Source organism: Fukomys damarensis, unplaced genomic scaffold, assembly GCF_012274545.1.
Source record: "Fukomys damarensis isolate Sample0158 unplaced genomic scaffold, DMR_v1.0_HiC HiC_scaffold_22, whole genome shotgun sequence".
NCBI lineage: Eukaryota > Metazoa > Chordata > Mammalia > Rodentia > Bathyergidae > Fukomys > Fukomys damarensis.
Genome location: NW_022900934.1, coordinates 23,206,822 through 23,219,721, shown reverse-complemented (window position 1 = coordinate 23,219,721; position 12,900 = coordinate 23,206,822). Strand labels below are relative to the sequence as shown.

The 12,900-nt window shown below is 39.0% G+C and overlaps 1 protein-coding gene and 1 non-coding gene across 5 annotated transcripts in view; one reads left to right on the top strand and one right to left on the bottom strand.

Annotated features, from left to right (window-relative positions):
• Window positions 1–12,900, bottom strand: part of Rbm39 (RNA binding motif protein 39) — a 35,743-nt gene that overhangs the window by 9,501 nt on the left and 13,342 nt on the right. For all 4 annotated transcript variants that reach the window (XM_033766970.1, XM_033766971.1, XM_010639963.3 and 1 more), the window contains exons 7-12: window positions 11,781–11,898; window positions 10,667–10,819; window positions 7,749–7,886; window positions 4,466–4,531; window positions 2,694–2,898; window positions 1,435–1,512 (exon numbers count right to left, since the gene is read on the bottom strand). In XM_033766970.1, the coding sequence (XP_033622861.1) occupies window positions 1,435–1,512; window positions 2,694–2,898; window positions 4,466–4,531; window positions 7,749–7,886; window positions 10,667–10,819; window positions 11,781–11,898 (758 nt within the window). The remainder of the gene's footprint in view (window positions 1–1,434; window positions 1,513–2,693; window positions 2,899–4,465; window positions 4,532–7,748; window positions 7,887–10,666; window positions 10,820–11,780; window positions 11,899–12,900) is intronic.
• On the top strand, window positions 8,972–9,076 carry LOC117287276. Its single transcript, XR_004518510.1, has one exon. It is a non-coding gene; the product is annotated as a U6 spliceosomal RNA (small nuclear RNA).

Sequence of the window (12,900 nt, the reverse complement as noted above, 5' to 3'; positions counted from 1 at the left end):
AAAAAAAAAAAAAAAAAAAACATTTCATTTTTCAATGTAAATTATATAACTCATTAAGAACAAGGAAAGACCAAAAGAGAGCCTCTAAATGCACACCCATACTTTAGATATCCGTTAAGAAGGGTAAACAATGAAAACTACCTGTCACTTTATAAAAGGATAATTCTATACTTCAATTAGATGAATTTTGCATCTAAACAGAAATCATGAAATAATCACATTTTAAAAATATATTTAGGGACAGGGATTTAGCTCAGCGGTTCCGCCTCCTGTCTCACAAATGCAAGGACCTGAGTTCAATCCCCAGTATCCCCCCCAATATATATATTTTAGATTATAATAGTCTTAATATACAATTCTCAACAAGTCTCTCCCTTTGGTTTATTGTGTTATTTTAAAATGGTCTAGCTTTGTACTGTAGGACTCAAACTCAGGGCAATCTTGCCTCAGCCTCCCAACTGTCAGGATTACAGGTGTGTGCCATCACGCCCAGCTGTCTCCCTTTGTAAATAAATTAAAAGACCAATACTAAATAGAATTTACCATACTCTCTTGGGATAAGGTTTTCCTGTTACCCCAGGTCATAAACACAAATGATTCTTACATGTTATAAAAGTGGTATATCTCTCTCTCTCTTTTTTTTTTTTGGTACCGGGGATTGAACTCGAGTCCTTGCGCTGGCAAGGCAGGCCACCGAACCACTGAGCTAAATGCCCGGCCCATAAAAGTGATATCTTTGAAATTTTAAAATTAAATCCTATACTACCCGTGAGATTTAGGTCAAGATTTGTAAAAGCAAAGTTTGGATAATTCAACTACAAAATAGGGAAACTTTCATGAACTGATCCCCTTCTTATTTAAGTATAATAAACTGTCTCCGTGGTCCAGCGATTTAGCTCTTTGGTGCCACTGCCTGCGTCACAAACTCAAGGTGCTGAGTTCGATCCCTGGGACCACATACAAAAAAAATAATAAAATAATAAACTGTCTCCCTTCTTTGTTCAAAAACTTTAATCTTCATATAGAACTCATACATACTATTCTTAGAGTTTTAGCTATACTTGCTATAGCAACTGTTTTAAACAAAGCTTGATTTAAGGATAGATACATCAGTATTTTCTAAACATAACGTTATCACAATGAAAGTTTTTCTTTCAAACAGTATTAAACATGGACCTCAGGAAGCATAAAATGTAGTAAGACTTAAACTTACAAATTTCAATTGGGGTACAAGGTTTCACAATATCCTGACCGCTTATTCTGATGAGTGGATACATCTATGCTCAATCTATTACTTCCTTTCATGAACATATATGCTAAAAGTACTTGATGAATTGAATTCTCAGTTAGTCCTTTGAAATGCAAAAATTTGGGAAATTTTCGAATTAGATTGAAAAAAAAATGACTTCAAATTAGAAAAGATTCAATTCCTACCTGCCACAGCACCAAATGCCAAAGAGCCACTCATTTGTAAAGCTTGCTGTGCAGCTGGTGGAATCTGCAAACCAGTACCTGTAAAAGAATAGATTTTAAGAGCAGAGAAAGTTTTCTAGGTAGGCACTACCAGTTATCACTAAAACAAATTGCACAAAATGATTTCTACTACCTACAGATAATTTAACCCTAAACATGATGATGTAAGGACAAAGAACAAAACTCCTGAAACTTTTTTGTTTCTAGTGGTAAGGAAGAGGAACAGTACTGGGATAGAACTTGCCCTTCTCACCTTGAGCAACATCTCCACCAACCCCCACTTTGGTACCAGGGATCTACTTCAGGACTTTGCATTGCAAGGCAGGTAGCCACACCACTGAACTACATCTCTGGTGCCCCATCCCTTTTTTTATTTGAAGATGGTCTTGCTAAGTCATTAAATTGGCCAGGCTCAACTGAAATTTACAATTTTCCTAAGATTTCAAGAGTACTGTGATTGCAACTTTGTGTTATCATGCCTGGCTTAGCCAGCAGTCCTGAAACATGTTTATTTTATGACATTTTAAACGTGTCATTATATACCCATATTATACAACTTTAATGCATGAAACTTCAGTTATGAAATTATGTGCTGCCCAAAAACAGTATTGACCTGAAATGAGGAATATTATTTTTTTAGTCAAGGATTTAGCTCAGTGGTACCGCAACCACCTGGCAAGCAGAAAGTCTCAAGTTCAATTTCCAGTACAAAAAAAAAAAGGATTCTTTAGCCTGATGAGCACATGTGTAATCCCAACCACCAGGTGGCCACGGCAACAGCAGGAGGATTACTCTGAGTTGAAGACCAGCCTGGGCTACACAGTGAGTTCAAGGCAGCATGACCTACACAGCAATATACCCACTTCCACCCAAGAGTATTTTTCAACTATTTTTTCGGTACCGGGGATACTTGGGACCCTGCACTTGGCAGGCATGTGGCAGAATCACTAAGCTAAACCTCCAGCCCTCCACTTGTTTTTCTGCACCAGTAGGGATTGAAACTAAAATGCTCTATCATTGAGCTATGCACACCAATTGGTGTTATCTGTAACTTTAGAGACATTTTTTGCAAGTTTCCCAAGTGGGCCTAGAGTCTGTTCCTACTGGTTCAGCCTAAGTAGCTAGGATTACAGATCTGTACTACATTACCCAGCCACATTTTATATCTTATTTTGCATGGTTATCTACACCTACAATGTAGTACAATAGGGAAAACTTACCTTCTGCAAGTCTAGCCATTAATTGGAGACGACCAGTTGTTCCCAAGTCAATTCCAGTCCTTTCCAGTTCATCACTATCCAAAAATGAACTAGCACTAGAAGCATCAGTACGTTCAGTAACATGACCAACTTTCATTGGCCTTCCTGCTAGTTCAAATCCATTTAGCTGTTCCAAAGCCTTCTTGGCACATTCTGAGTCAGAAAACTAATGGGAAGGAAAGGGGTTTAAAATGTTTTATACACATACACACATCCCTCCAGTACAAAATATTTACATCTTAAGTCTGTTACACTCAATAACACATAATGGGTGGATGAAAGGTACAAATGTCAAGGTACAAGTAAAAAATACAAAATCAGACTACAAACTCATGCATTATCTGTTGGTTAGTTGTTTATCCATATGGAATTAATTCAAAACCCACTCCCAGCTAAAATCTACTCTGTTTTACAAAAATCATTACGTCAAGGTATAGTTCAAAATGCTTTTGGTAAAACGGCACTCTAATAAGTACTAACCTACTAACCAAATATGACTATCGTAACTAAACATTTAAAAAAAAAACATATTGATGTTATTAATAAAAACAAAATGTTGGGGGTCAGCTACATTTTTTTAAAGATCTTTTCTCCTCCCATCAATACACTTATAGCAAAAGCCCAAGATTACTAATCTCCAACTTAACATAGATTATCACCACAGCAACAGGGTTACCTATTTTTGATACCTGAGTGTTACACAACAGTTGTGACGTTCTATTTAATTACAATTTTTAAAATTTTTTAAAATTTTAAGACAGCAACTTCCTACTTACTAGGATGCACAGGTGGGGCTTAAAATTGTGCCACCATGGCTGGAATCTTTCCTTTTAATTGTTAAGAAATGTGACATTAAGGCAGTGAGAAAATGAAGTGAAACTTTAAACTATGTGAAAAGCTAACGAATAAAATTGACCATACAAGCTGGGTATGGTGGCGCACACCTGTAACCCCAGCACTCAAGAGGCTGAGGCAGGAAGATCGCTGAGAGTTCAAGACCAGCCTGGGCTACATAGTGAGTTCCAGGTCAGTCTCAACTACATAGTGAGACCCTGTCTCTAACCAAAAAAAAAGAGAGAGAGAATGAGAGAGAGAGAGAGAGAGAGAAATTGACCATACAGCTGAACGTGGTAGTGCATTTCTGTAATCATAACCAAAAAAAAAGAGAGAGAGAATGAGAGAGAGAGAGAGAGAGAGAGAGAGAGAAATTGACCATACAGCTGAACGTGGTAGTGCATTTCTGTAATCCCAGCACAGGGGAGGACGAGGCAGAAAGATCGCTGCCACTCTGAGGCCAGCCTGGGTTACATAGTGCATCAAGGCTGGCCTGAACTATCTAACAAGACTGAACCTCAAAAATGACAACAAAAAATTGACCACATATAAATGCTAGGTCTAGTACAGGAAAATGGCTAAATACCTTTCAAATTTAGTACATTACTACTTATTAATAAAATATGTAAACTGGGCATGGTCCCACAAACCTCTAACCCCAGTACTCGTGAGGATGAGGTAGAATTGCTGTGAGTTCAAGGCCAGTCTCAACTACATACATAGTGAGACCCTGTCACTTGAGACAAGCTTGGCAAAACCAAAATTGAAAGAAATAAAACGGGTACTATCAGCCAGGAAAATCACTTGAATATCAACCAGGCATCCTTCCCTACAGTCATTAAAAACATAACTTTGCTTAAATCAAATTTTACACAATGTTATTTATGGCAATTACTTACTGTAATGAATCCATATCCCTTAGATCGACCTGTTTCACTATCCATCATGAGCTGAATACTTTCAATCTGAAATTGAAACAATTACTACCTAAGTCAAAAAGAAAATGGCAAAGTAGTTTACTCTACAACACATGGTATCATAAATGTAGAAAACCTTCTCCCTTTACAAACAATTACAATCCATCCAAAGACACTTCAAGCCAGGGATTTAGCTCGGTGGTTCTGCCACGTGCTTTACAAGCACAAGGACCCAAGTTCAATCCCCAGAACACGACCCCAAAACAAAAAACACTTCTAAAAGTTTACTTCCCAAAGCATGAAATAACAAACTGGCATCAGAAAAACCAGTGGCAGAACTGGGGCTTACCATGTGCAAGGCCCTGGCTTCTATCCAGAGCACCAATTAAGACTTCTTGGAAAACACCCATAAGCCCAGCACTGAGGACTCTGAGCCAGAAGAATTGCTGTGAGTTAAAGACGAGACTGAACTATACAGGAAAACCCTGTCTCAAAAAACACTGAAAATGAGAGCCCCTTCTTAAAATACAGTTAGGATCTGCAAACAAAATCAATGTTTCCTTTCCTTTCCACTAAAATTATCAAACATCACTTCTCAGTTGTATCAAACACACCTATTTGGTTTATCAATGCTGGTTATAGTGATTGATACAATCCTATGAACAGGAACTGGGAGTGATGGCACATGCCTGTAATCCCAACACTCAGGAGGTTTAAGCAGGAGAATCACTGCAAGTTCAAAGCTAGCCTAAGCTAGTGAGTTCAAACAACACTGAACTACATAGCAAGACCCTGCCTCAAAAATACCAAAATCAACCAAAAAGCTATAAATAAAACAAAACTCACAGAACTGTTCACTTTTTTTTTTCTTTTTTTGAGACAGTGTCTCCCTATGTAGTTCACACTGGCCTTGAACTATGTTTTCCAGGCTAGCCTGGAACTCACAGCCAATTCTCCTGCTTAGCCTTCTCAAATGATAGGATTACAGGTATATGCTACCACACCCTCCTTGTTGAACTGTTCACTTTAAGTGGGCTAAATATATAATTTGTAAATTATAGGGCCGGGGATTTAGCTCAGTGGTGCTGTTACCTGCCTTGTAAACTCAAGGACCCGAGTTCAATCCCAGAAAAAAAAAGTGGCAGGATTTGTAAATTATACTGCATTCATCCCCAAAAGTTGTCCATAAACAGAAACCATGAAAAAAGTTACAAAGAAGGGCCAGGGATTTAGCTCAGTGGTTTGGTGGCCTGCCTTGCAAGCGCAAAGACCGGAGTTCAATCCTCCCCACCAAAAAAAGTTACAAAGAAACACAGCCAATTGTAATTTACATACTAACAGTGGGTAAAAAACAGCATGATCCCACATTCTTTTACTCATGGCCACACAATGAGTTTCAAAATGTCCTTTCAGAATATTAAATCGGGCATGTTAATGCATGCCTGTAATCCCAGCACTTGGGAAGCTGAGGCAGGAGGATCACTGTGAGTTGGAGACCAGCCTGGGCTACATCGTGCGTTCCAGGTCAGTCTCAACTACATGAGACCCTGTCTCAAAACAAAACAAAATGATAGGGTTGGGGATTTGGCTCAGTGGTTCCTCTGCCTGCCATGCAACTGCAAGGGCCCGAGTTCCATTCCCGGGACCATTGAAAAAAAAAAAAAAAGTTAAGTCACTGGACTGGGGATTTAGCTCAAGTGCCACCATGCCTGCCTTGCAAGCGCAAGGACCAGAGTTCAGTCCCTGGTACCAAAAAACAAAATAAAATATAAGTCACATTTATTTCAATGTGTCTACTGTAAAATAAGGTTCAGATGGACTTAGCTTTAAATAATCTGGTAACAAAGCATACATTAAATTTCTCTCTAAAAAAATGATTCCCCTCTAAAATACAACATGATCTGGTAAAATAAAAATTCTTGCTCTAAATGCACAGCATTATTTTCAGTAAGGAGTATTAACTGAAGAGCAAACCCAAGTGTCCTCTACTATTCTGCTACACTCCCCCAGCCCTTCTTTTTTGGTAATGTGTATCAAACTCAGGACCTTGTGCTTATGAGGCAGCCATCAGAATCCTGAGCTAAATCCCCAGCCCGAGCCCTTCCTTTCTTCTTTGAGCCAGTGTTTCACTAACTTGCCTAGGTACAATTCAAATATGCAAACCATGTGCATCAGCCTCCCTCACCACTCAAATAACAGGTGAGTACAATCTCACTGAATTGACAGCACAATTCTTTTAATCATTTTTGTTATTTAAAATTGATTTTTGAGATAGGGTCTTGCTATTTAGGTCAGGCCATTGTCTACACTCACTATGTAGGACAGGCTGGCCTTAAACTTAGAGGGATTTAGCTGCCTCAGCCTCCCAAGTGCTGGGATTACAAGCATGCACACCACAACAGGCTTTCATGTTGATTTTTTTTTTTTGATACCGGGAATCAAACTTGGGATCTTGCACTTATGAGACAGGCAGCAGAACCACTAAGCCAAATACCTGGCCGTCATGTTGACTTTTAAACAAATAATTCTGACATCTATTACATATAACTATGGCATTATGAACAAAACAGATTATTTTCACATTCTTTCAGGTGTCCTATCAATCTAAACTGTCACAAAAACTTTAAGGCCCAGGGACTAAGCTCAGTGGTTTCGCCGCCGCCCAAGTCCAAGGTCTTGATGTCAATCCCTGGTACCCCCCCCAAAAAAAAACACTTTACAAACACCTCCCTCCTGCTCTTTATTTTTTTGGAGTATTAAGAGATGGAACTCTAGGCCTTCACAATAAGCTAGTCTATGTTCGCTAAGATATGTTGCCCTGAACCTTTTTTTTTTTTTTTTTTTGGTACCAGGGACTGAACTCGGGTCCTTGCGCTTGCAAGGCAGGTCACCGAAACGCTGAGCTAAATCCCCGACACCTGCCTTGAACTTTTGATACTTTTCCCTTAATACCCAGAGAAGCTGGGATTAGTAAGGAGCCACCACACTTGGCCTACTCCTCTCAATACTAATCTCTCAGAAAATTAACCAAATATTCACATGTACATTATCATATAGTTGGTTATACTTTAATGAAGTACCAACTAAAGATCTCCTACGGATGCTGGACTTAAGTAGGTGTGGTAAGCATGCCTGTAATCCCAGCAACTGAGAGGCCAAGGCAGGGAAAATTACTACAAGTTTGAGACCAACCTGGGGTACACACTGAATTCAAGACCAGACAGAAAAGAGATTTTTGTCTCAAAAAAAAAAAAGTGGTATTTACCCTTCCAAAAGGCTCAAATATCCCCCGAAGCATATCTTCAGTTATGTTGAAGTGTAATGAGCCCACATAAAGCCTCATAGGTCCAGCACTTCCCTTTTGTAAATTGTTTGCCATTGCTGCAGCTCTGTTTTTTTCGGCCTATAAGTAAAACAAAGTAAAATGTACATCATACAGGGCTAATAGAAACCAGGTAAACACTTATGTTTGCTCAATGACAACTAAAATTAAAAATTAGAAATGGCCTGAGCCAGGTGTGGTAGTGTACGTCTATAATCGCAGCACTCAGGAGGCTGAGGCAGGAGGATTGCTGTGAGTTCAAGACCACATGGGCTACATAGTGAGTTCCAGGTCAATCTCCGGCTTTAGAGCTTTTTTTTTTTTTTTTTTGGTACGGGGATTGAGCTTGGGTCCTTGTGCTTACAAGGCAGGCCACCGAACCACTAAGCTAAATCCCCAGCCCTTTAGAGCTTTTGATACAGGAAATTTTGTCAGTTTAACTTCTAATTCAAGGTCCTTTTCTGTTAACTGGTGCATATTCTGAGTAGTTATGTGAATTAAAACTACTTCTTAATTCTTAATCACAGCAATCCAGACAACTATTGTTTGTCCTCCACTGTCTTTTCCTATGAAGTTCATGTAGAAGCATGACATACAGTATTAGATACTCTTAAATAAACTGGTTGTGGTGGTGCACGCCTGTAATCCCAGCACTCGGGAAGCTGAGGCAACAGGATCGCTGTGAGTTCAAGACCAGCTTAGGCTACAAAGTGAGTTCCAGGTCAGTCTCGACTGCATAATGAGACCCTCTCTCAAAAAAACAACAAAAAAAAACCACACACATAAATACTCTTAAATATAAAGCAGAATCTATGATCCTCTCAAAGATGACAAATTAAAGCTAAAATCTAATTTGTCTATGGTCACATAGAACTTGGTTAGAGTGAAAAGTGGAATTTCAAGTAATATTTGTGTCTTGTCCACAAATATTACAAACACCACATATATTAGTTTGGTGAAGTGACATTACTTAGGAGGAATTACTAAGCAATTTAATAGAAACTGTAAAATAGCAATTAATTTGACTACTTTATTCCTCATAATATTTAACTATATTTGCCCTGTTTTTGCATTACCCAGGATTGAACTAAGGACCTTGAAACTGTGAGGCCAGTGCAGCACCAATGATCTAAATCCCTAGCCCTATATTTGCCTTTTGAAAAAAGCTGATTCTTCACTTTGGCAACAGCTACACTAAACTGGAACTATTCAGATTAACATGGCCCCTGTGCAAGAATGACATGCAAACTCAGGAAGTGTTCCATGTTGGGGGGGGGAGGCTCAGTTATGGGGGTTAGGGATGTAGCTCAGTAATGCCTGCACCTGCCTGATAGCACAGGTCCTGAGTTTGATTCCCTGTAAGGCACGGGCAGGAGTGAGACGGGTGGGCAGCTGAGTTACTAGGGATAGAACTCAATAGTATGTTCAATATACAGGGAATATGAGAGAAACCTAAGGATATTATTATAATGAGAGCATACATTCCAATTCTTTCATATTAAGAACTGAAATATGGGCAGGAGATTTGGCTCAGTGGTATGGCCACCTTCCTCTCAAACACAAGGTCCTAAATTCAATCCCCAATACAACAACAACCAAAAAAAAAGAGCCGGGCGTGGTGGCACGCAGCCTGTAATCCTAGCACTCGGGAAGCTGAGGCAGGAGGATCGGATCGCTGGGAGTTCGAGACCAGCCTGGGCTACATAGTGAGTTCCAGGTCAGACTCAACTACATAGTGAGACCCTGTTTCCAAAAAAAAAACCAGCATGCTAATTTCGTTTTACCAAAAACAATAGTCAAATCATTTGGATTATCTTGTACAAGATGTACAATAGTCTCCAAATGAGATTGCAATCTTTTTTTTTTTTTTGAGACAGGGTCTTGCTATGTACTTCAGGGTGACCTTAGAATCACTCTGTAGCCTAGGCTGTCTTCGAACTCATAGCAATCCTCCTGCCTCAGCCTCTCAAGTGCTAGCATTACAGGAGTGCACCACACGTCTGCAATCATTATTTTCCTAGTACCAGGGATCGATCTGAGGACCTTGCACTTGTGAGGTTGGTGGCATCACCGAGCTAAATCCCCAGCCCTTGCAATCTATTTATTTTTAAGCTATACTAGAAATCATAATTAGTTCAAGTTACCCCCCGCTTGATACTGGAGATCTAACTCACAACCTAGTGCTTGCAAGACAGGCACAGGGCCAACAAGGAAAATCACCAACCCTCAACCTACTCTTAAGTCTGCAAAAAATATACAAATGTGTATTATATAAAGGTGAAGATGTTTTTCATATCAGATACTCCATATGAAAGTCAAAAGATGCTGGGCTTGGTGACGCACACCTGTAATCCCAGCACTTGGGAGGCTGAGGAAGGAGGAATGCTGCAAGTTCGAGACCAGCCTGGGCTACATAATGAGTTCCAGGTCAGTCTCAACTACAGAGTGAGACCCTGTCTCCAAAAAAAAAAAAAAACAAAAGGAAAAAAGATCAAAATGAAAATATATTCCTCAATGTCTATACTTAACACATCAGAGTAAATCAATAAAAATCTATTTGCAAATCCAATTTTATAAAATACTTATAATTTATATTAGAATGGAACAATGTTACTCAGAACACAGTATATCAAAGTAAAAGAACAGCACCAAGAACATCTGACTTATTATAAGCGTCACACTACACCAAAAAACAGGAGGCTTTCAGGTATAGCAATGACTCAAATTGTTCTTTTTCTTTTTTTTTTTTTTTTTTAAGTACCAAGGATCAAATGGGTCCTTGTGCTTATGAAGCAGGTGGCAACACCACTAAGCTAAATCCCGGGCCCAATGACTCAATTTTCAACCAAGAGAAAAATTACCTGTGACGCTTGTACTATGATTGGCACTCCTAAAACTCGTTGGCCAGTTAATCCTATTGCTAGAGGCACTGAACTAACATCAACAAACTCCACATAAGCAATTCCTTTGGAACGTCTTGAATTTCTATCAGAAATCATCCTTACATCTCGAACCTAAAAAAAAAAAACACATTTAACAGTTGTTAGTGCAACAATCCACACTGCAACCTATATCAAAATTAATGCAAAAATTGTTAAGATATATAGCACTGATACAACAAAGTTTCTAGGATCATTTCTGTGTTTTATTATAATCTTTTTTTAGTACTGGGGGTTAAAGCCATGCTGACTCCTAAAGGGCCTCACACATGTTAATAAGCATGAACTCTACCACTGAGGTATACACTCAGCTTCCACTCACTCCATTTTGTATTTTGCCATGCTAGGGTTTGAACCCAGGTGCACTCTACCATTGAGCTGCATCCTTGGTCATTTTTATTTATTTTGAGACAGAATTCTCACTAAGTTGCCCAAGGTATCCTGCAAAAACCCTCTTTTCTGCCACTGCAGCAGCTGAGATTAGAACACATCACTACACCCAGGTCACTCCTCTAGCCATTTTTATTTCTTTGTTGTGGTCCTGAGGATTGAACCCATGGTCTTGCGTATGCTACACATGTACTCTACTGTGATGCATTCCACTCCCAACTTTTATCTTTTGATAAAAGGTGGTTATACTGAGAAACTCCTAAATTTCTGATATTGAAAAGATAACCAAAGAGAAATGTCACCAAAAACAAATTGTACTACCAAAAACAATTTTTGAGATGGGACCTTGCTATTTAGACCAGGCTGGCCTCAAACTTCAATCCTCCTGAGTTCTGGGACTATAATAGGTATGTGCCAATACATCCAGCCTTCTAAATCTAACAGAAATTTTGGTCTTTAGATGCATTTTCCTTTTTATCTGACATAATGACAATTTTTTGTTTGGGTGGGGGATAATGGGAATTGAACTCAGACCCTCACGCTTGTGAGGCAGGCAGTGGCACCACTAAGCTAAATCCCTGGCCCCATGACAATTTTTAAAACACCACAATTTCCACCTACATGATCCCCATAAATAGTACATTACCTTTCCTACTGTAGAGAAAAACTCTTCCAAATCTCTTGGTCGAATTCTTGCTGCTAACTGCATGCAGAAAACTGTCCTCGCATCTCTTTCCTCTGGAGTCAGATTATCAATAGGTTCCCTAACAAGAATAAAAAACAGAATTTTTAATTTTGGCAATACTGGGGATTAACCCCAGGGGCACTTTGTCACTCACTGAGCTACACATCCCTAGCACTTTTGAGGTAAGATTTCATTGAATTAGAAGGCCTAACACTTCTCATACCATGCAGAACTCCAATGTGAAATCTGCTTACATCAGCCTTTCTTACAGCTGGGATTATAGGCAAACACCACCATGTTTGGCTTATACGTTACTGTCTTAAATTAACTTTTAAAAATATTTTTTCAGTGACCAGGACAAACTATCAGAATTACTTTGTCAGTTTTCCAAGCCCATTTTTATCAAAATTCATTTATATGGTATTTCCTTGGAACAATTCAGTGGTACACAATTCCTTCCAAAGAATGATAGTTGTTGATCAAATGTTCTACTAAACACAGCTTGCACGGTATTAAAACAAAAATCCACTGGTCTTATAATCTTCAAAGTGATAATATATCTGTGATATTTCAGAACCATCTAGGGCCAGGGATTTAGCTCAGTGGTTTTGCCACCTGCTTTGCAAGCGCCAGAACACAAGTTCAATTCCCAGTAACAATAACAACAACAAAAAGAACCATTTAAGAGCCTGATAGTTTATTATCATTCATAAAAAATATACCATTACTAATCATAAATCCTATGCACCCAAAATTTGTGTAAATGATTCCCTAAGAAAGTGATAAAGCCATGTAAAAGTATTAAATCATAAACATAAAACCACAACATATGAAGACTACTTAATTCTCAGAATTATAGTTTATTACAAATGAATCAAGTATAAACAAAGTTGGGCCTCCCCCCGCAGTACTGGGGACTGAGGCCAAGGTGGTGAGTACATGCCTACACAAACACTCTGTAAGTGAACCAAGCTACATAATCAGCCCCTCACCTTTCTTTTGCGTGGGGGAGGGGATAGGGGACAGTGGTACTGAGGATTAAACCCAGGGCCATCTCACTGAGCTACATTCCAGCCCCATA